General features: G+C 55.3%; 1 protein-coding gene across 2 annotated transcripts; it reads left to right on the top strand.

Annotated features, from left to right (window-relative positions):
• The first annotated feature begins 144 nt into the window (after positions 1–144).
• Positions 145–19,336, top strand: SLC27A4 (solute carrier family 27 member 4). Of its 2 annotated transcripts, none has more exons than XM_034752025.1 (13): positions 145–412; positions 7,383–7,629; positions 8,412–8,806; positions 10,794–10,952; positions 11,531–11,600; positions 11,725–11,816; positions 12,504–12,613; positions 13,285–13,494; positions 13,994–14,120; positions 14,780–14,917; positions 15,562–15,726; positions 16,529–16,675; positions 17,661–19,336. In XM_034752025.1, the coding sequence occupies exons 2-13, from the start codon at positions 7,469–7,471 to the stop codon at positions 17,816–17,818; spliced, it is 1,932 nt and encodes a 643-aa protein (XP_034607916.1). In that variant the 5' UTR covers positions 145–412; positions 7,383–7,468; the 3' UTR covers positions 17,819–19,336. The 2 variants fall into 2 exon arrangements, with proteins under 2 accessions (XP_034607916.1, XP_034607915.1); XM_034752024.1 differs by having other exon boundaries at positions 276–412; positions 7,463–7,629.
• Positions 19,337–20,256: the final 920 nt, after the last annotated feature.

Below are 20,256 nucleotides of genomic sequence, written 5' to 3'. Positions count from 1 at the left end.
AGGGGAGTGAAGCGCCCTCTGCTTTCAGCAGGAGACCACGTGTAGGATGTGGACAAAAGAACTACAACTCCCAGCATGCCGCGCGGCTCCCAGCCCTCCCCCCTCCAGCTGCTCCCCTCCCGCATTGCTGCAGCGGCGGCGGCGGCGGCAGGTTCCTCTGGGCAGGGTCAGCTCGGCGGAGGGCGGTGCAGGTGGACGCGGCGGCAGGAAGCAGCCGGCACCGGCCGCCCAGCTCGGCCCCTTCAGCAGCCATGCGGGAGGCGCAGCCCGCCGCACGCCTCTGACAGCCGGGCGCGGGGCGATGCGGGGCTGACAGCCGCTGGCGGGGGAGACGGGAGCCGCCGCAGCGCGGGGTCCGCTGGGGGACGGTCCTGCCCTAGGCGGGGAGCGGAGAGGCCTGTCGGGCCAAGGGGTAAGTGGGGGGGAGCTGGGGGTCAGGCGCCCCCATGCAGCGTTCCGGTCTGTCCCCCTGGGCTGCTCATCCCCGGCCTGGGGCATGGGGCGGGGCGGGGAAGCCCTCGCTGCCGGTGTGGGGAGAGATGGAAGGAGGCTACGGTGACTTTCCCTCCCCTTGTTGGGTGGGTCTCCCTACAGAGCAGCCTGGTACAGAGCTCCCCTGCCCGGCTTCAGGGGGGCTGATGTAGGTCGGGAAACCCACTGCTGCCCTTCTCTGTGTGTGCCCCTCTGTGGGGAGAGGCTGCTATGAAAGGGGGAAGGGCGTGGGGTGAGCCATTGTTTGCTGGGGGGCATCACCCGCAGAAATGGGGGTTTAGGCTCCCTGCCGTGACTGAACAGGATTGGTTTATGGGTGGTGCTGGGTGGGGATGCTGGAAGGGAATGGGAAATCGCCGTCACCTCTCTTTGGCTCCATGACTGTTGTCCCCCTCTTGCTTTTAGCCCTCAGTGTCAATAGTTGAAAAGAGTGAGATTGCAGCTTTCTTTCCCTTTCGATCTGTGAACTTGCCCTTGGATAGAAGATCCGCCTGCTGCAATGGACCCGAGTCAGGTGGCGGTGTGAGGGTTCCTAATGTGACTGCCTAGCAAACTGTGGAGCTCTCCGTGTGTATCCCAGCTGGGTAGGAATGTACTACAGCCCCTTTCTGAAAGAAACCAGGGGGAGGTGCAGGGTTTGATGGCAAACCCTGTTCGGAGTGTCCAAACAGTGCAGTGACCAAACGGGGGACAAAAGCCTGGGTCATGCATTGTATTCTTAGTTCAACCTCTATGTTGTCTAAATATAAGAGATGCTTTCTTGGTAGCATGAAACGGGGCCTGGTGTATATTGCTGTTGTCAACAGCACACCCAAAAGTGTGCTGGGCTCTCTGTGATCCAACTGGAAAGGCAAGCTCCTTGCCTGGAAGCACCTACTGTTAGTTGCCCAAAAAAAAAAAAAACTCTTGTGCGTTGTTAGTTGTTGTATCTCTCTGATGCTCATGGGTCATTTCCTGTCCCTGTCTGGTAGACCATGAAGGTCTTCCTTGTACATTGCCACTGTTTTCCACTCCCTCCCCCTTAAATTGTTCATATCAGAGAAGAGTGAAACACTGACCCTCTGCATCTTTCTTTAACATAGTGCATCTGCCGGGAAACTCAATATCTCTTTTTATGACTCTGCTAGTGACCTTTGCACTTGGTTGGGTAATGTAAGAGATTTGATTGATACCATTATCTCAAAGGAGCAGAAAGAATGTAGGTATGAACAGGAGGCTCAATTGAGAGCTGGTGTAACATATCTGCAAACTGGCCCCTTTAAGTTAGGTTCAGTAGAGAGACGTCCAAATACACTGGCCACATCAGCATTCATTGCTGTTTCTGGAGTTGCCCCTGTTGACATCAGCGCTGAGTCTTGCCAAAACTTTTTCCAGTTCTCTGTAGCTTGCAGGCGGAGGGTTTGTGTCTTCCTGGGCCTTGCTCAGCCTGCTTTGAAGGATAATGTCTGTTTCAGAGGGAATAGTGGGACTGTGGGGGTTTATTGGACCCAGAAAGAACTTTGAGATCCTCAGTTGAAAGAATCATAGAATATCAGGGTTGGAAAGGACCTCAGGAGGTCATCTAGTCCAACCCCCTGCTCAAAGCAGGACCAATTCCTAACTAAATCATCCCAGCCAGGGCTTTGTCAAGCGTGACCTTAAAAACCTCTAAGGAAGAAAATTCCACCACCTCCCTAGGTAACTCATTCCAGTGCTTCACCACCCTCCTAGTGAAAGGGTCTCTGCACCTGTATATTATGTATTTGTGGGACTGCTGCCCCTGTCGGGAGGGTTTAATAGGACCCGTGATTTCTGGTGTAGGAGAGAAAGCAGGAGGGAACGCTGGAGGAGATGGCATGAGAGAGATGGGCATTGGGTGGAACCACGGAGAGCTATGGAAAAGAAGAGAAGTAGTAAAAGAATGGAAGTCAGTGGAGAGGTTAAAGAATGGGGAAGACATGGCTAGAGCAGTAGTCTTAGCAGCTGTACTTTAGCTGGTGTGGCGGGGGAAAGGCATGGCATAGGAAGTGCTTGCAACTGAAGTTCCCAGAGGATGGGCTGTCCTCTGGGTAGAGAGGAAGGGATGGATTTTTGGAGCTATTGCAAAGAAAGAGGCTGCAGGATTTGGTGAGGGTTTAGGTGCCAGGGGAGGAGGAAAAAGAGGAACCAGAGCCAGCCAGCGCTGATGCAAGCTGGAGTGATGGGAAGAGTGCTGGCAGGGCCGATGCTGATGGGACCAGGGCAGAGAAGGAAGGTGTAACAGGAAGTGTGGAGTCAGGCGTTGACTCAGCACCCTGTCACTCAAATCCTCACCGGTATACATTACTTGGGACCTGGATTGAAAGACAGGCAGTTGGCAGGCCAATTAACTGTCTGAGGGGCTAATTGGGTGGAAGTAACCCCAGCAGCTGGGACTATAGAAACAGACCAGAAAGGATGTGCCAGGGAAGAGAGTAGGGAACCTGAAGGCAGGTGGGTGGGCTGGTCCTAACACTACTCTTCCTCAGAGGCAGGCAGGGGGAAGCTGGCTACTTATCGTAAATAGCATGTAAATAACACTCCAGGAGGTCGCTTGCTGATGGGCTATAATCAAGCCTGGTGGTGGTTCAGAACACCTGAAGTGGAGCTGGTGGTCTGTTACTGAGGCTGGGAAATACTTTCAGGGGACCACTGTGACAGAAGAGTTGGAAGGAAAGATTGGCACAACCGTGGATGAGAACTAAGAGGTAGGCTGGGTTGTGGGCTCTCTAGGAACCTGGCCACACTCTCGCAGACAATTAGATTGTGCCCTTTCTGGCTGGGTGCTGAAATGAAGTCCTGCAGGATACAAGATCCTGCTCAGATCTCCTTTGATGTTGGAGCATTGTTCCTGTGCTAGGCAAGATAGCCCATGAAAGGTATGGAAGCTGGAGTCACTCCAGAATAGTGAGGCTTCATTGACCCACACGTGCATCACTGGGGAAGGGAGGAGCTGTTTGCATCACCTCCTTACCCTGAAGGGCAGGTTCTCCAGGGAGGCCATATGTTGAATCCACGTACCCCCACAGCCGCCCTATGTGTGTCTCCTCCCTAGCCAGCACTGCTCACTTTTGGGGCATTGGTGGCTGCCTGGTTGTCCTTCCAAAAGGAGGCGGTTGCAGGCACCTTGCATCTCCATCTTTAGGTGGCCCTCACCTGTCCACAATCCCATTGTTTTTCCCTGTAGAAATATCACGACCACCAAGCCTGGCCTCTCCTGCTTTTGCTGGGGGAGCTCTGGGGATATTACTTGGGAGCTCTCACCCCCTAATGATCGGGGAGTAGGTCTCTCATGGGGCGCTGCGGCTAAATAAGTATTCACAAAAGCAAGCTAGCAGGAAAGAGTTGGAATCTGCCTGGCTAACTACCCTCCTCTCCTGGGTGCTTGCCTCACTTCGCTCCTGGGCTGATATCTCACTGGCTCGCCAGTCTCCAGGTCTCATCTGCACTAGGAAAACTAGGAGCAGTAAATCGCCATCACAGAACTGCCTCCTGTAGTGAGTGAGTTACGGGCCCTAATTTTCCTTGTGCCGGTGCAGCCAGACAAGCCCTGAATTCCTAATGTAAAAACCAAGCAGGAGATAAAGACCTGGTTTGAGGAAAGCCTCCCAGGCCCCCGCTTTATGCCAGGAAGGAGCAGAAATGGGCACAGGCCCAACATCACGGCCTGTCTTGGGAGCAGCTCCTGCACCTTGATGCTTTGTGAGATTGCTGGGACGCCCTGAGGAGGTTCCAGGGGGTGGGGACTCAGGTTTTTTTGCTCCTGGCTGAGTGCTGCCTGCAATCCCAGCACTTCTGTATCTAATGATCTGACTCCCTTCTGCAGGCATCTGGAGTGACTTGGTTAAGTGTGTCCAGCTCTGTCTCCCCTTGGAAATTGGGAGTGCTTGGCACACAGCCAGCTTGGCGATGGAACGCCAAATGCCTCAGAAAACACGTGGAACTGGCTGGAGAGGGACAGACAGACGTGGTGCTTTGAGCAGGGTGCCCATATCAGCATTGTGATCTGCATTAAATGCTGGTGTTTGTAGGAGCTTTGTGAGTCTGATACCCATGGAAAGAGGCTAACTGTGGCTCAGGGAAAGTTTCCCCCAGTCCTGCAGTGAAATCTACATGGTCAGACCCCTGCATGGAGTTCCTCTGTAGTCAGTAGGGCCCCTTGTGAGTCCAGGGCTTTGCCCACAGATGGAGCAGCTTGCAGGAGTGGGGCTTAGATGGGCTGCAATGAGTAATGCTTTCCCCCCCTATGTAAGCACAAATATGTTTGTACAGCACCAAGTGCGATAGGGCCCTGACCCTGACTGGGGCCTCTCAGAACTTCTGTAATACAAATACCCACCTACCTTATTATCGTAGCTATCTGTGATGCTCCCCATTATACCCATTTTACAGATCAGGGAACCAAAGCACGGAGGTTCAGTGGAAGAACCAGGAAAAGAGCCCCGCTCTGCTTCCCCAGCCCTTCCCCCGACAGAACCAGTGTATCACAACACAACGTGCCAAACAAAGAGCAGGTCCCTGCCCAGGTGAAAGGCAGGTGTCTCAGGGAATGGGTGTGTTCTTGGGAGCTTTCAGGAGGAGGGGGGTAAGGAGAGAGCTTATGGATGTTAATATGGAGCAGGCAGGGCTGGAAGTTTGGAAGAGTCTGAGATCCTTGAACTGGGGGAGGGATTGCACACAACATTCCCAGGAAATCTGAGCCCATGATCATGTATGGGTGTTATAGGAGTTCCTAGGGGATCCAGTCAGCAACCAGGGCCCCCCTGTGATTCCTCATTTTATTGGCTTCTCAGATGTGCATCAGGGCTCACATCCCTGGGTTAGATTCCTGCATTAACAGCCTGTCTGCAATAAGCAGGATATTCTCTGCGGCCCTCAGCACTGCTGTAGCTAACCTCGGAGGAGAGGGAGAAGTGTGTGATGCCAAAGAGATGGGTCCTTCAGTGAGCTTAACAGCAGCTGCGCTCCCACGTTTGTCTGGGGAGAGTGAATCCCAGGGGATGACTGCACAGAGCACCCCAGACTTCACCCGGGGACCAGAGAACTGAAAGAATCCTGGCCAGAGCTTGTAATTGTGAGGGGATCCCCTGCTGCCCTGATCGCTGTGGGGCGTTAAATCCGCAAGAAAGAATAGGAAATGATGTGTTAATTTCCTTCCCTTACACCCTGTGTCAGGAAGGATCAGCCTTATCTGTGGGGCCTTGAGCTCCCGGCCTGGGAGATTAGCCTGTGGTTGCCTTCCCCGCTTGATGCGCAGCTGCTACGTGGAAGGATCCCTCTATAGGTTGCTGCCCTTCTGCACCACTGCCAGCGAAAGTGTCAGCCTACAGGGGTGGCCTCCCCATCTGGTCTGGCCGCCGCCATGGGGGCGGGAAGGTGGAAATGCAGGAGGAGAGTCACAGCTGACCTGTGAGTCTGTAGGGGAGAGTGTCTAGCAGCGTGTGCTTGAGACTGATCACTGGCATTGCCCTGTGCCCCTTGGGAGGAAGGCATGAAGGCTTTGCCTACACAGCCCCCTAGCCTGGTCATTGCTCTGCTGCCCCCTGGTGGCGCGCATCTGGGACACACATCTGATCTGTTCCAGGAGTCCATCAGTGACCACGTTACCTGGGATCTGGCTGCACCTCAGCTAGGAAGTGACATGAGTGTATGAGAACCTGCAAACCCTTACAGAGCTCAAAGGACTTAAATCCTGTTTTCTGTCCTAGTTCCTGTTATGTGCATGGGTGGGTTGAGGTTTTTTTAAGTCCTGTCAAAGGAGCATGCAAAGCTGAAATGCTTAGTAGGCCATGTGGTCTAGCACTTAGAGCCAGAGCGTGGGGTGCAGGAGGAGCTAGCCCCATTGAGTCACCAACTTGCCAGGGCACGGCCGGAGAGTCGAATCCGCTTTGGTCATGGCAGAATTGGAGTAAAGTGAAAGGAGGCGCCTCGGTATAAATTGGAGGCTGATGCTGAGTTTTCCTGGGTTTGTAGGTTTGAAACATACTTGTCACTGATGCATTGCTTTCCAGCCACTGTCTGACAACTGCACAATTGTCCCATGTGTATTATCCCCAATTTACACATGGGGAAACTGAGGCAAGAAGGTGGCGTTACTTGTCCAAGGCCACAGAGAGTCTGTGTCAGAACTGGGATTAGGCCTCTGTTTCCCAGTCTTGTGCACCAGCTAGTGGCACACGCCTCTCCGCTGTCTCAGTATCTGTCAGATTATTTCCCCAGGTGCAGCTCCCCAAATGTGAAGGGCCATATCTCTGGCAGGGGTAAATCAGCAGAGCTCCACTGGCTTGACTGCAGGGTGTCTCTGTGACGTGAACGGCGCTAATCGAGTTACACCAATGGGGGTTTGGCCCACTGGGTTTCACATACGGTGCTGCGGAACAGAAATCTGCCTGGCTCGTTCCCTGGTTCTTATCCTGCCATTTTACCTTCTCCCTGTTCCACCCTGTGTCCCATGCGTCCCCCGGAATTTCATGACGATTCTAGTTCATGCGTGTGGTAGTTTGCTGAGGTTATGATCTCAGTCCCAGGAGACACCTGCTTTGCGCAGGGCTAGACACTATTGGCTCTTCTCAAACCAGCAGATGGAGCCACGTCTACACCACCCTGGTGAGCTGTGCTCAGGGGGACGTGGCTAAGTGCAGGCCCAGCCAGAGGCCACGAGACACACTGGCAGTTGTCGTTTCAGACGGTGCCTATTGGTAGCATCTGCTGCTACCAGTCAGTTTACGGGGAAGCCCAACAGGGTGCCATGCAGGGGTTCAGTCCTGCTTGCCTTACTGCCATGCGTGGCCTGCATAAGGGGAGCAGAATTTAGCCCATGTTGCCCTCCACATTCCCACCTTGACACCTCCCAAAGCAGGGAAATTGCAGTTTCTTTGTCACTCCTACTTCAGGTTGGCGTCTGCCTTGGGGATCCCCTGGGAAGCATCAGAGTGAAAACCGGCGACTGATCTCCACCGTCTCTCCCCCACAGGCCAAGATGTTGCGGCTGGCTGCCCTCACCGCACTCTTTGTGCTCTTCAGGCTGGTCCTGAAGCTCTCCTGGGTCCAGGTGATCCCTGCTCTCTTCATATTCTACTTGGGTTCCGGGGGATGGAAATTCCTGCGCATCGTCTTCAAGACAATAAGGAGGGACGTCACGTAAGTGTCCTCTCTGGAAACTGCCCTCTCTCTGTCCCGTTTGCATTAAGGTGACCCCCGGTATGGAACCGGGTAGGGGAAGCATCCTGCTGTGGCCGGGGCAATGCAGGGATGAGAGGGGAGAGCTCTGAATACCAGCATCTTGCCTACACCTCAGCCCCCTGCTGAGGTTACTCAGGCAGCTCAGTGAGGAATACAGCCCCTGCCAGGTGAGGGAGGGAGTTGCTTTTGGGACCTGAGATCTCTCTGAAATCTCTGGCCGAGTCTCTCCGAGATATGATTACAGCTGAGATCCCGAGGCTGGCAACTGTCTCTGACCTTGGACTTCCCTCGGTCCCTAAAAACGCTGACTTGGCAGTCGGGTGTCTGCACTCTGGACCTGGCTCTCTGAGCTGGGGCCAAGGAGAACGTACCGGGATCAAGGACGAGCTGGCTTCTAGCCAGGAGTCTTGGGGGCGTGGCTCGGAGGGAACAGGTGCCCTGTGGCCTGTTGCACAATATCTGCTGCCCCGAGGTGGCAGGGCTGTTCCTTTAGCTCATCTGGGGGTTGGGGAGGAGCATTTGTAATCCACTGTGAGGGGAAGGGGCTGGGTTCTACCCCCTTCCCTGCTGCTTGGGTGTAATCCGTTTCTGGTTATAAAGGGTCTCTCTGGAAAGCTCCACACGCAGATCCCCTGCTCCCCCTGAGCGATGGGAGGGAGACCCACAGTCTAGGCTGGGTCTGGTTGCATGGCCTCCATGTGGATCAGTGCAGAGAATCTTCTGTCCGGTTTGGTTGACAGCACGGGGCTAGTCCTGCTGAGGGTGAAGTGGCAGGTGTGGCGGCACTTGAGGGGGAAGAACACCATCCCCAAGATCTTCCAGGAGACGGTCCGCAAGCACCCAGAGAAGACAGCACTGATCTTCCAGGGAACGGGTGAGAGCTGGACCTTCCGCCAGCTGGATGAGTACTCCAACCAGGTGGCCAACTACCTGTATGAGCAGGGCTTCCGCTCTGGTGACGTTGTGGCCTTGTTCATGGAATCCCGCAACCAGTACGTGGGTCTCTGGCTGGGGATGGCCAAGATTGGGGTGGAGGCGGCGCTCGTGAACTCCCACCTGCGCATGGAGGCCCTGCTGCACTGCATCAACATCTCCAACTCCAAGGCCGTGGTGTTCGGGGCCGAGATGATGGAAGGTGAGAGGAGTCAGTCGGTCGTGTCCCCAGGCACGTGCTTGGAGGTGGCAAAGTAGTTGGGCCTCCCAACGCTGTGCTCCTTCCCCTTCTCCCCCCATCTTTGCTGGCTAGTCTGGCTCGGTGGTAAGAGTAGCCGCGGCTGTCTCTCCTAGGGTGGGTCTCTGAGCTGCTGTAGGGGGGTGTGTGGGGTGATTCCAGGAGGGCTGCTGGCATGAGACCCCCTGGCTCTGTTGCTGGAGGGTGAGACAGAGCTGGCCTTGAGGTGGGGCTGCATTTTGGCTTCGGGGAGTGTGGGTGTCACCAGGGGCCACCCAGTGGGGTAGGTAGGGAGTCAAGAATCGTAATGTGACACTGCTGTGAAATCTGCTGAGCCAGGGTCTCTAATGCCAGGGTATCAATTGGGGGTGGTTTGCCGCCATGAAAACAGGCACCGTCCTGGCAGCCCCCCGACCTGCTGGGGCTTTGCACCAGACGCTAACGCCTTTATGATGACTCCATGGGATCGGGGAAACACCTGCCGAGATCTGAGCCGCGTAAATGCCCAGGAAGGAGAGTCCTTGTCTAGAATGAACCAAGGGGCTAGAATATAATAACTAAGGCAGTTGGAAAAAACTTAAGCTGAATGTCAGTAGCTGGGGGACCCCTGTTAGGTTGTGGAGCAGTCTCCAGAAGGAAGCTCCAGCCCTGGGGATATGTAAAACAAATCTCAGAAGATATAGTAGTTGGTTCAGGAGATGAGTCACTGTCACTTCAGGCTGCTGGCTCAAATCCAGCCCTGGCTCTTAGTGACTGAGGGCCTCATTCACCTCTGAAATGAAGTTATGCCAGTGTAAAGCAGGCCCTGAGAGCTGTTTGGCCGCCTTGTGAAATGAGTTTGCTGGGTCTCAGCCCTGTCCCCAATGGACGAGTGTCACCTAAACCATCACCCCACTGATCCTTATCGGTTTCCCCTTAGCAGAGGGACCCAGTACCAAATAGGCAATAGAGACTGACTTCTCTTGTCCTGACGGTTGGTCCCTCTGGCGTAGGGATGAGGCCCTGTCTATACTGTGGATAAACAGAGGTCCGCTACTTCCACTTGTGAACTTTTCCCTGTCACGTGATGGCTTCACCCTCACAGCTCTGGCGTTTGGTCACACGAGTGAGTCAAATCAGGGCACCAGATGAAAGCAAGCCCCCGTTATGGGGTTAGCTGTGGCTGTTGGGTGACCTCCCCCATCGCATGTCGGTGCGGGCTGTCTCTTCTCCCAGGGGCAGGACTTTACATTTGTTAGGCGTGATTCTCCCCTGGTCGCCTGCAGCCCCCATGCCCAGATCTCTCCAGGTCACGCTGCAGTTCGACCCTATCTTCTTGTGCCTTTATCAGGGCGCTGGAACAATTTGAAGGGGGAGGTGCTGAAAGCCATTGCCCAGAACTGTATGAGGGAAGCCAGCATTCCTCTATTATTGCTCCAAGCCAGGGGGTGTTGCCACACCCCCAGCGTCACTAGGTCCAGCACTCCTGGCCTTTGTCCACTAACGCCCGCAAACCTCATCGGTGCTGAATTCACATCTGAGAGGCACCTGGCTGGGGGCAGAGAAGGGAATGGGAGTTTCTGATTTTCTTTTTTTAATAGAACCTACAATGGTCCTGGGCTGTGGCCAGCAAGGACTGTCCAGGCTTGGAGAGGGACAGGTGCCTTCCTATTGTGCTGGCAGCAGGTTCACGGACTGCCTGCAAGTGCTCTGAAGAGTCCAAGTGTCACTGCTCTAGACCGTAGCCTGAAGCAATCTGGGTGAAGCAAGTTCCTGAGCCAGTTGTCCTCTTAGGCCGGGGCGAAGGCAGCCCTGGGCTGGGGCAGGCTATGGGCGTAATGTCGGCTTGGACAAGCGTGTGGGGGAGTTAGCTTTGTAAACCTTCCCACCCCTCTCTTGGTGCTCCTGGATCTCGATGTCTCGTAGATGTCCTTTCTCAGAGCTCCTGTTTTGTTGTCTCCTTCCTTCCCAGCCATGCAGGAGGTACAGCCCTCCCTGGGGAAATCTGTTCGTCTCTTCTGCTCTGGAGAGAGGAATCCAGAATCCGCACCCCCAAGTACAGAACACCTGGACCCCTTCCTGGAGATGGCTCCTCGGCACCTGCCAAGCCCCCCAAAGAAGGGTTTCCTAGGTATGTCCCATGTTACGAGGTGTGCAGAGGGAGGGTGGGTTATTGTGCCTCTGAGTCTTTGCGCTGTTCCCATGTGTCATCCAGCAATGGCCATGGATAATTCTGGGGGTGGAAACAGCTGGGGTGAAACACATCCAGCCACGCCCATGTAAGCGGCAGAGAGCTGGAGCGCGTGTAACTCCCCAGTCTGCTGACGTGTGACTCTTCGGCACCAAGCTCTGGGAAGCTGTTGCTCAACCCTGGCCTGCTGTTGTGCAAGCCGGGCTGAGCTGAGCACCCATCCACTGACCTCTTTGGAGGTCTCCCGTCGGAGTATTGCCCAGCCTGAAACCCGCTTAGCTTAGTGAAGAGCCCGGCACGCTCTTGGTGCTGTACAAATAACGAGGCCGGCTTGGGCGAGCGGACTCGGTGGCAGCCCGAGGTGGGGTGGCCGTAGCCAACGGGCAGGGAGCGAGCGCGTGTTCAGTTGCCTGGCTTGATCCAGCATGCTGGCCCTTCTGGCTCCCCGGGAAAGAGCGGGTTGTGAGATGCTGCTGTGATGCTGAATCCTCTCTCTGCCTCCCCCACTTGCCGTCCAGATAAACTCTTCTACATCTACACCTCCGGCACGACGGGGATGCCCAAGGCAGCCATCGTGGTCAATTGCAGGTAAGGGGGGGCTGAGCAGGGGCAGGCCATTGCTGGGTGCAAGGGGAATGGGGGTGGGATCTGGACCCTGCTAGCAGTGGAGGGCTCTGCTGGGCTACTGATGCACCCACTTTTCCTGCCCCAGGTACTACCGCATGGCATCCCTGGTGTATTACGGATTCCGCATGAGGCCAGATGACGTGATGTACGACTGCCTCCCTCTCTACCATGCGGCAGGTATCCGAGCCCCTGCTCACGCGTCTCCCTGCCCAAGCCTCTGTAGCCCGTCTCCTTGCCCGTGACGTCGGCAGACTCACAGTCCAGGGGCTGCTGCAGTGATTGTCGTTCCATAACCGCCAGCTGCTCTGTGCTGAGGAGGGGCTCGCCCGTCTGTCCCCACTGGATCAGTGTGAAGGACTGGGGTCTTCACAAGGTCCATGGTAGCCACTTTGCAGTACTGGCAGCCCAGGACAAGGCAGCTAGTGGTTAGATCAGGAAACTGGTAGTACAGACCCCTGGGATCTGTTTCTGGCTCGTCACTGGCTCCCTGGGTGACTTGGGCAAGTCACTTTGCCTCAGTTTCCCCATATATAAAATGGGGTGACGATGCACACCTTCCTCTGTAAGGTGCTTAGAGACCTAAGTGAGGGTATGGAGGGGGCCCATTAGAACCACTAGTGATGGTGACTTTGGGAAATGGGCACCTCCCACTAAGAACCTACCTGAGTCCCTCCAGCTCCATCAAACAGCCCTGGGATGGAGACACCTTCTGGTGCCTACTGGATCCTGGGCTGGATTCAAACCAGATGCCTCAAGGTGAAAGGCTCCATGTCCCCAAACCAGCCTGTCCCGTTTTTGGGATCAGCCGCCCTCTCCCAAGAGGCGGGAGGTTAATGGTTTCCCCTTCGCTCCCCCCTCGCCCAGGTAACATTGTTGGGATTGGCCAGTGCCTCCTCCAGGGGATGACTGTGGTAATCCGCAAGAAGTTCTCAGCCTCTCACTTCTGGGATGACTGTGTGAAGTACAACTGTACGGTGAGGCAGTGGGGGTGCAGGGGTCTCGTGGCGGGATGGGGGGGTGCTGGGGGAAGAGCTGGCCGAGGAACCCCGAGAATCAGCAACTTGCTGAGAATCCTGGGAGTTGGCAGCGGGACCCTTGGATGTCTTGAAACCGAGGCTTTGGCTGGCTGTTTCCTGTGGAGATCACTGTCACTGCCGCTGGGTCTGATGAGGGACAATAGCTTTCGCCCCAGACACCTGCTGTGCTAGGCACTGTACAAACACAGAACAAAAGCTGGTCCCTGTTGTAATGAGCTTACAAACCAAGTAGTTCCATGTCCTTTCCTTGCTCCTGTTCTTTGTTGTATCATGCTCCGGAGGGCAGCCAGGGTGTTGCCTCCTGCAAGCAAAACAGGGAATGCCAGACCGGTTATTCCAACTTACGAGGCGGCAGCCCGCTAGGTGGGAGGCACAGAATTAGCAAGCAGGACTCCTGGGTTCCATTCTTGGCTCTGCTATTGACTCACCGGGTGACCTTGGGCAAGTCTCTTCCCCAACTGTCCCTCCCCATCTTATAACGGGGCTGTTAACACCCACCTGGCTCCTGGGGGCTCGTCAGGGTTGACGCTGCTCAAGTACTCTGCGGTCCCTGGGTGGAGGGTGCTGTGGAAGGGCGCAGTGTGCCATGTCTCCCTTCCCCTTCGCAGATTGTCCAGTACATCGGGGAGATCTGCCGCTACCTCCTGAACCAGCCGTCGCAGGAGGTGGAGCGGCGGCACCACGTGCGCATGGCGCTTGGGAACGGGCTGCGGATGTCTATCTGGAAGGAATTCATCTCCCGCTTCGGGATCCCCCAAATCGCCGAGTTCTACGGTGCCACCGAGTGCAACTGCAGCCTGGGCAACTTCGACAATAACGTACGGCCCCGTCTGCTGGCTGTGTCCTTCCGCCAGCCGCTGCGGCATCTCCCCACCCCCTGCAGCCCGGTCCTCCCTCCCCCCCGCTGCCGAGGGCAACCGTGATGTCTCATGCAGACACATGGCCTCAGTGCTCCTGGTGGGATGGTTCATGTGCTCCGTGCCCGGAGAGCTGGAAGAGCAGGCCATGGTGAGGGGCTAGGGATGGAGCAGACTTGGGAGGGGATGTCGGAGACACCCCTTCTGATCCGGGAGAGCACTGAGCTGGGTAAGCATCCCTCCGCGGGGCAGGTGTGAGGCCCCTCTGCTGATGTTGGCAGGGAGCCCTGAGTGACCTTGGGAAGGCAGCAGATTGTGTCTGGGGTGGGGGTGGGGTAGCTCCCGCATGCCCTGGGCAATCCCTTGGGCTGGCAGCTGGGGCGATAGGAGGGAAGCGAGGGTGAGGGCAGAGGACTTCCAGCTGCCATTGGGCTATGTCTCTGCATTCTCTCGATTCCAGGTTGGTTCCTGTGGCTTCAACAGCAGGATCCTGCCTGGGATTTACCCTGTCACCTTGGTGAGGGTGGACGAAGACACCATGGAGCTGATCCGTGGGCCGGATGGACTCTGCATCCCCTGTAAACCAGGTGAAGGGGGATGGGGCGATGTGGGGAGCAGCCTCTGTCTATTGGTACTTCCCTTTGTCCCGCGTTGCATGAGCCCTGAACTAGAGACCTGATTTGTGATTAGTGCACAGGAGTCTCCGTTCTGACGAGCATCCAGAAGCATCCTCTGCTGTCATTGGAAACGGTTCCCCCTTTTGGTGGCTCTCTGCCCCTCCAGGGCTCCAGTTCAGTAGCCACTGGACATAGTTACCAACCCACGGAGGTTGGGTGTCAGGTGTGACGTGAGTGTGATGGTTCTCAGCCCAGTTCCCATGTTGCTGCTATCACTATCACAGCTGGCACTCCCTGGCCATCCTGGGGGCAGTTTCAGCGGAGAGCCAGGGACTGAATGGGCCATGGAGACAGGGCAGAGAGAGGAGCTCAGTCGGAGGTCCCTTTGGGTCAGGGTTGAGCTCCGTTGGGAGGGCAGCGCGAGGGAAGCTTGCTGAGGTAAACTGGACACTGGCGTGCTAAGAGATGTTTGTACAATAGAGCCCCCGTGTCCTCCCTAAAGCATCTCCTCTTCCCGCGGAGACAGGACACGTGCACGCCATGCGGGGCTGGCAATCGCTGTGTACTCTTGTCTCTGATACAGCAGAATGGCAGGGACTGAGCATATCCCTCACTCTCTCTACCCGCAGGGGAGCCGGGACAGCTGGTCGGACGCATCATCCAGAGTGACCCTCTGCTGCACTTCGACGGGTACCTGAACCAGTCGGCCACCAGCAAGAAGATCGCCCATGACGTGTTCGCCAAGGGGGACTTGACGTATCTTACCGGTGAGGGCCCTTGTCCCCTAGCTGCAGAGGGTGCACCCCGAGAGGAGGGGGTTGACACTGACAGGTTCACTTGGTCTCCAGGGTCGCCTTGCGAGTCCCAGCAAGGCCTTTGGTCAATCCTCTGCTTGCTGTCCCTATCCATACCTGGCGGTCTCGCTCAATCACACTTACCCTTCCAGAGCCTCCCATCTGCCCTCTCTAACCACTTTGCAAACAGGAATTAAGAATCCCAACTGCACTCCCTGACCCAAGAACTGGGGCGGGATACTTTATCCTTTTGAGACCCTGAGGGGAAGTGATTTTGTCCAAGGTCACCCAACGAATCCAGTGGCAGGGTCTTGGTATATTGTTACGCCCAGGTTGTTGCTTTAACTACTTGACCGTGCTTCCTTCCGCTGCTCTGCGCGGCCCAAGAGCCAGGACTCCTGGTTCTAATCCCAGCTCTGCCCACGACTCCTGGGGGCAGGTCACTTCCCCTCTCTGTGGCCTCAGTCCCCAGCTGTTGAATGGCGCTAACAATCTGACCTGCCTCAGGCTGGGGGATAGTGAGGCCTGGCTGGAGGGCACGCTAGAAGAGCAGAGTGTTACGGCGACTCCGACCCTGGGAGCTTGTAGGCTCCTCTGACTTCCTCCGGCTCCCGCAGGAGATGTGCTGATGATGGATGAATACGGCTACATGTACTTCCGGGACCGCACCGGGGACACCTTCCGTTGGAAGGGCGAGAATGTCTCCACGACAGAGGTGGAGGGGACTCTAAGCCGCATCCTCCACATGACAGACGTCGTCGTCTACGGGGTGGAGGTGCCAGGTAACCAGGGCTGAGGGGAGCGGCCCTCTGCTCTTGCCAGCCTTCCTTTGTCCTAAGTTTGGGGGTGATGGTCCTTCATCCCTTTGGCACTTGGTGCCTGGGCCCTGGTCTCCATCCTGAGAGTCTCATTGTTTATCCTGCTGCATGGGAGAGGGAGGAGGAAAGGTCAGGATTGGGATGCAGTGAGAGTTTCCAGTTGATCTGGTTTGCCTGGGTGTGAATGACAACACAAGGTGCAGGGCAGAGCCAACCCCATTCTCGCTAACCTCTGGCGTTAACTCAGCCAAAGGCAGCTCTAATGGGATGAGGTGGCCACTGGGTATTGCTGGTATCTTGGCTTGTAGGGCAACGGTGTCCAGCCAAAGCCAGCGCTGAAGTGCTGAGAGATTGGGGCTTTCCTGGATGTGTGTTCAATCAGGGGCTGATGCCGGAGACGCTGGCAAGGGGGTCGCTGTTGGGGGCTGAGGTTTATGTATGTGGTGCTGAAAGATGGAGAGTGTGTGTCGCTGATGCATTATTTAAGGTGAGCCTTGGGGCTGTGTGCGTAGTGCCTCTGCCTCTTAAACACATTGCTAACGGCCTGGCAATCCAGAGCCCTCTGGATTATCTGTCTTGTTGTGGGTTTCTGCGGCTATGTTGTGTCTTGTTTTAGGCATATTGCTGCAGGCCTGGCAAGCTGTGTCCAGGGCCAGCTGGCGCACCGAGCTTGCTGAAGCTGCTCCCGGGCTAGGGTGTGTGTGTATGTGAGTGATTGCACCAGCCTGCTCCTACTGTGTGCATCACCTTCTGTCCTGTGTTCCAGGCACCGAGGGGAAGGCAGGGATGGCAGCCATTGCTGACCCCAAGAATTCCTGCAACCTGGAGAGCTTTGCCAATGAGCTGAAGAAGGCCCTGCCCTTGTATGCACGGCCCGTCTTCTTGCGAGTGCTGGCAGAAGTCCACAAGACAAGTGAGTCCGCCCCAGCTGGGGGCACTTTCCTTTTGAATTGACAAAAAGCCGCGAGTGTTCTCCTGGCTTCCGGAAAGGACCTGTCTGGAATAGGGGAGACTTGAAGTCAGGGGTCTATTCCTGACTGTCACTGATTCAGTGTGTGACCTTAGGTGGGTCACTTCCCCATCCATGCCGCAGCTTCCCCCTCTAAAATGGGGGTGTCCTGACCTACAGCATGTGGGTTGGGGCGGCTTAATTCTTGGCATGCAAAGGGCCTGGAAAGTCTCGCTTGTTAGCAAGTCCGTTTTTCTTTTTCGCTCCCTCCACTGGGATGGCGTCTGGGCGTTTGACACCCATGTACGCTGGTGACCACACGCCTTGCAAAGCTGTGGGGCGCCAGGCCCTGGCTCTTGGATGTTTTGGCCCCTCTGGTTGACTGATTGTATCTTTAAACCCAGCGGTCGGTAGTGACACTCTAGCATGAGCAGGGAAGATGCGGGGGGAGGGGGGAGGTGATGGCTGAGGCCTGCACTGTGAGCTTTCCAAGGGGCCATGGTCTGCAGTGCACGGTGAGAGAACGGTGCTGGTGGAACGCACGCTCTCTCAATGTGGTGCTCTGTCCTCCTCTAGGGGTGGCTGGGCCTCGTAGCAGAGGGTTCTCAGTCAATAGAGACTCACACTTTGAGATGGAGAGGCCCTAAATTCAGTCCCTGATGCAAACGGCTCACCCAAAGGTGTGGCATAGCCCTAGAATCCGGTTAGCAAGGCTTATGTCTGCTAGTCCCATCTCAGCCATGCTGTGGGCAGGATCTGACAAGGGGTGGATGGGCTGATTCTCTCCTTGTGGGTGGTCCTAGAGGCAGTGGAGGGTGGCAGGCTTGATTTCCAAAGAGGGAGGCACATATTGAGTAGGTGGAATGGAGGAATAGGGATCTACCATGATATCCACAGGCCACCTTCCTTCCCCACCGCTGCCCCTAACCCCTTGCTGCTTCCACCCCAGGCACCTACAAGTTCCAGAAGATGGAGCTGCGCAGGGACGGATTTGACCCCGCCGTGGTGAAGGACAAGCTGTACTTCCTGGACTCCAGGCAAGGCTGCTACCTCCCACTGGACATGGAGGCCTTCAGGAGGATCCAGTCAGGACAACAGAAGCTGTAATGGGCGAGGCTCTGCAAGTCGCCTCTCGGATCCCTCTGATGTGTCAGAATGGGGAAGGAAAGGGTTAAAGGATGACACGAAGGGCAGGCACGGGCTTTATTTAACAAGTTTTACACACGCAGATGGGTGTGTTTGATGGGGTGGGGCAGGAGGTTACGTACCAAAGTATAGAATCATTACGGCGTTATTTTCTACTTCATACCAGAGTGGCCCCCTGGGCTGTGAGCATGGGGTCTTCTGTTCATCTATGGCCAGGGATGTGGGACTTTTGCCAGGCCAAGATGGCAAAGATCAGGGGCATGGGACCTTCGCCAGGCCAAAATGGCAGAGATGCGGGGCGCCACCTTCCACGAGCCTCCATTTCCCTGCCATTGTTTATTTCTCTCCTTTGCTGTCCTACTCACACTGCAGAGTCCAAAAAGGGCTGGTAGCAGTGGTGCCTCTCTCAGGCCCCGAAGGACAATGGGGGCCTGGCCCTTCCTCAAAGCAGCTAAGCTGAGGTGAGCTTTGCACTCCACACTGAACCAACCAGCTGGCTGGGGGCCATCATGCAAGGCCAAAAACATTGCCTTCTTTGCGGTTCACCGTTGAAGCATTGCAACTTTGGGGAGGTGGGGGAGAGCATACCAGGTGCGGGGGGGAATATTGTGGGGCTCAGAGGAGGGAAGGCAAGTGTCTCTGCCATGCCTCATTCTTTTCAGGGGATAATTTTTCTATTTTTATTATCATACTTTTTTTTGGGCCTTAATTTATTGTATTTTTTTTTTTTTAACCAGCGCACAAACCTAGGGCAGAGTGACGGGGGCATCCTGGTGCTAAACTATCCTTCTCTTTTTCTTTGTTTCTCACACGAGGACATCCCCCTTCATCTGGGCCTGATTCTTCTCTTCCAGAGGTTAGGGCACAAAGGCCACAGGCAGGCGGTTCCCAGGCCTACCTGTCCAGGAGCAGGAGGGGACTGGAGCTGTGACTTTGTGGAATTGAGCCTCCTTGGGGCTGCTCTCAGCTGGAGTTTATGCCCCGGGTGAGGGGTGCAATGCTGCTGATCTGGTGTTGTGGCACCTGCCGATCTGGCTGTGTGTCACGTGCCTCACCGTTGTAAAGACCAGGCCGTTAATCACATGGCTTTTATTTTCTTGCTCAGATTTTGAGTACCTGCAAACCTTGTTGGTGGGTCAGTGCTCGGCATCTCAGAAATTCCATCTGTTCACGTTCAAAGTGCATCACCCTTAGCCGCATCTGATTCTGTGTGATCCCATAGGGGGGCTGGATGAGAGAGCAGGAAAGATCTATTCAAAGAAAAGCACATGTGTTTACACTGTAGCAAGATGAGTCCTGAGAACAGTGTCTCTGTATGTCCATCTGTCTATAAGCACGGTAGGCATCTGCTTTCTTTGGTATGCTTAGAATCATAGAATATCAGGGTTGGAAGGGACCTCAGGAGGTCATCTAGTCCAACCCCCTGCTCAAAGCAGGACCAATCCCCAACTAAATCATCCCAGCCAGTGCTTTGTCAAGCCTGACCTTAAAAACCTCTAAGGAAGGAGATTCCACCACCTCCCTAGGTAACCCATTCCAGTGCTTCACCACCCTCCTAATGAAAAAGTTTTTCCTAATATCCAACCTAAACCTCTCCCACTGTAACTTGAGACCATTGCTCCTTGTTCTGTCATCTGCTGCCACTGAGAACAGTCTAGATCCATCCTCTTTGGAACCTCCTTTCAGGTGGTTGAAAGCAGCTATCAAATCCCCCCTCATTCTTCTCTTCTGCAGACTAAACAATCCCAATTCCCTCAGCCTCTCCTCATAAGTCATGTGCTCCAGCCCCCTAATCATTTTTGTTGCCCTCTGCTGGACTCTTTCCAATTTTTCCACATCCTTCTTGTAGTGTGGGGCCCAAAACAGGACACAGTACTCCAGATGAAGCCTCACCAATGTCGAATAGAGGAGATAGATCACGTCCCTCGATCTGCTGGCAATGCCCCTACTTATACAGCCCCAAATGCAGTTAGCCTTCCTGACAACAAGGGCACACTGTTGACTCATATCCAGCTTCTCGTCCACCATAACCCCTAGGTCCTTCTCTGCATAACTTCTGTCTAGCTTGATACCGGCTGCCAACTAGACATGGAGCCACTGATCACTACCCATTGAGCCCGACGATCTAGCCAGCTCTCTGTCTACCTTATATGCTTGTGGAGGTCCAACACCCTGCTCCCCCACCCCTGAACCTGTTCAGCCCTCACAGCTAAATCTGAGCACGAGTGATTTGGATTTTCCCAGGTGCTGCTCCCTCTTGTTTGGTTGTCCGTTCTGTAGCGGGGGGTCTGGGTTGGAAACTGGCACAAGGAAACTATTTCATGTGACCAGAGGAGAATTTTCACATCCCTCCCCTTGTCAGAAATGTCCTTGGGAAGGGGGAGATGATTCTTACCTGG

This window comes from Trachemys scripta, chromosome 17 (genome assembly GCF_013100865.1).
Source record: "Trachemys scripta elegans isolate TJP31775 chromosome 17, CAS_Tse_1.0, whole genome shotgun sequence".
Classification (NCBI taxonomy): domain Eukaryota; kingdom Metazoa; phylum Chordata; order Testudines; family Emydidae; genus Trachemys; species Trachemys scripta.
This window is presented reverse-complemented; position numbering and strand designations above follow the sequence as displayed.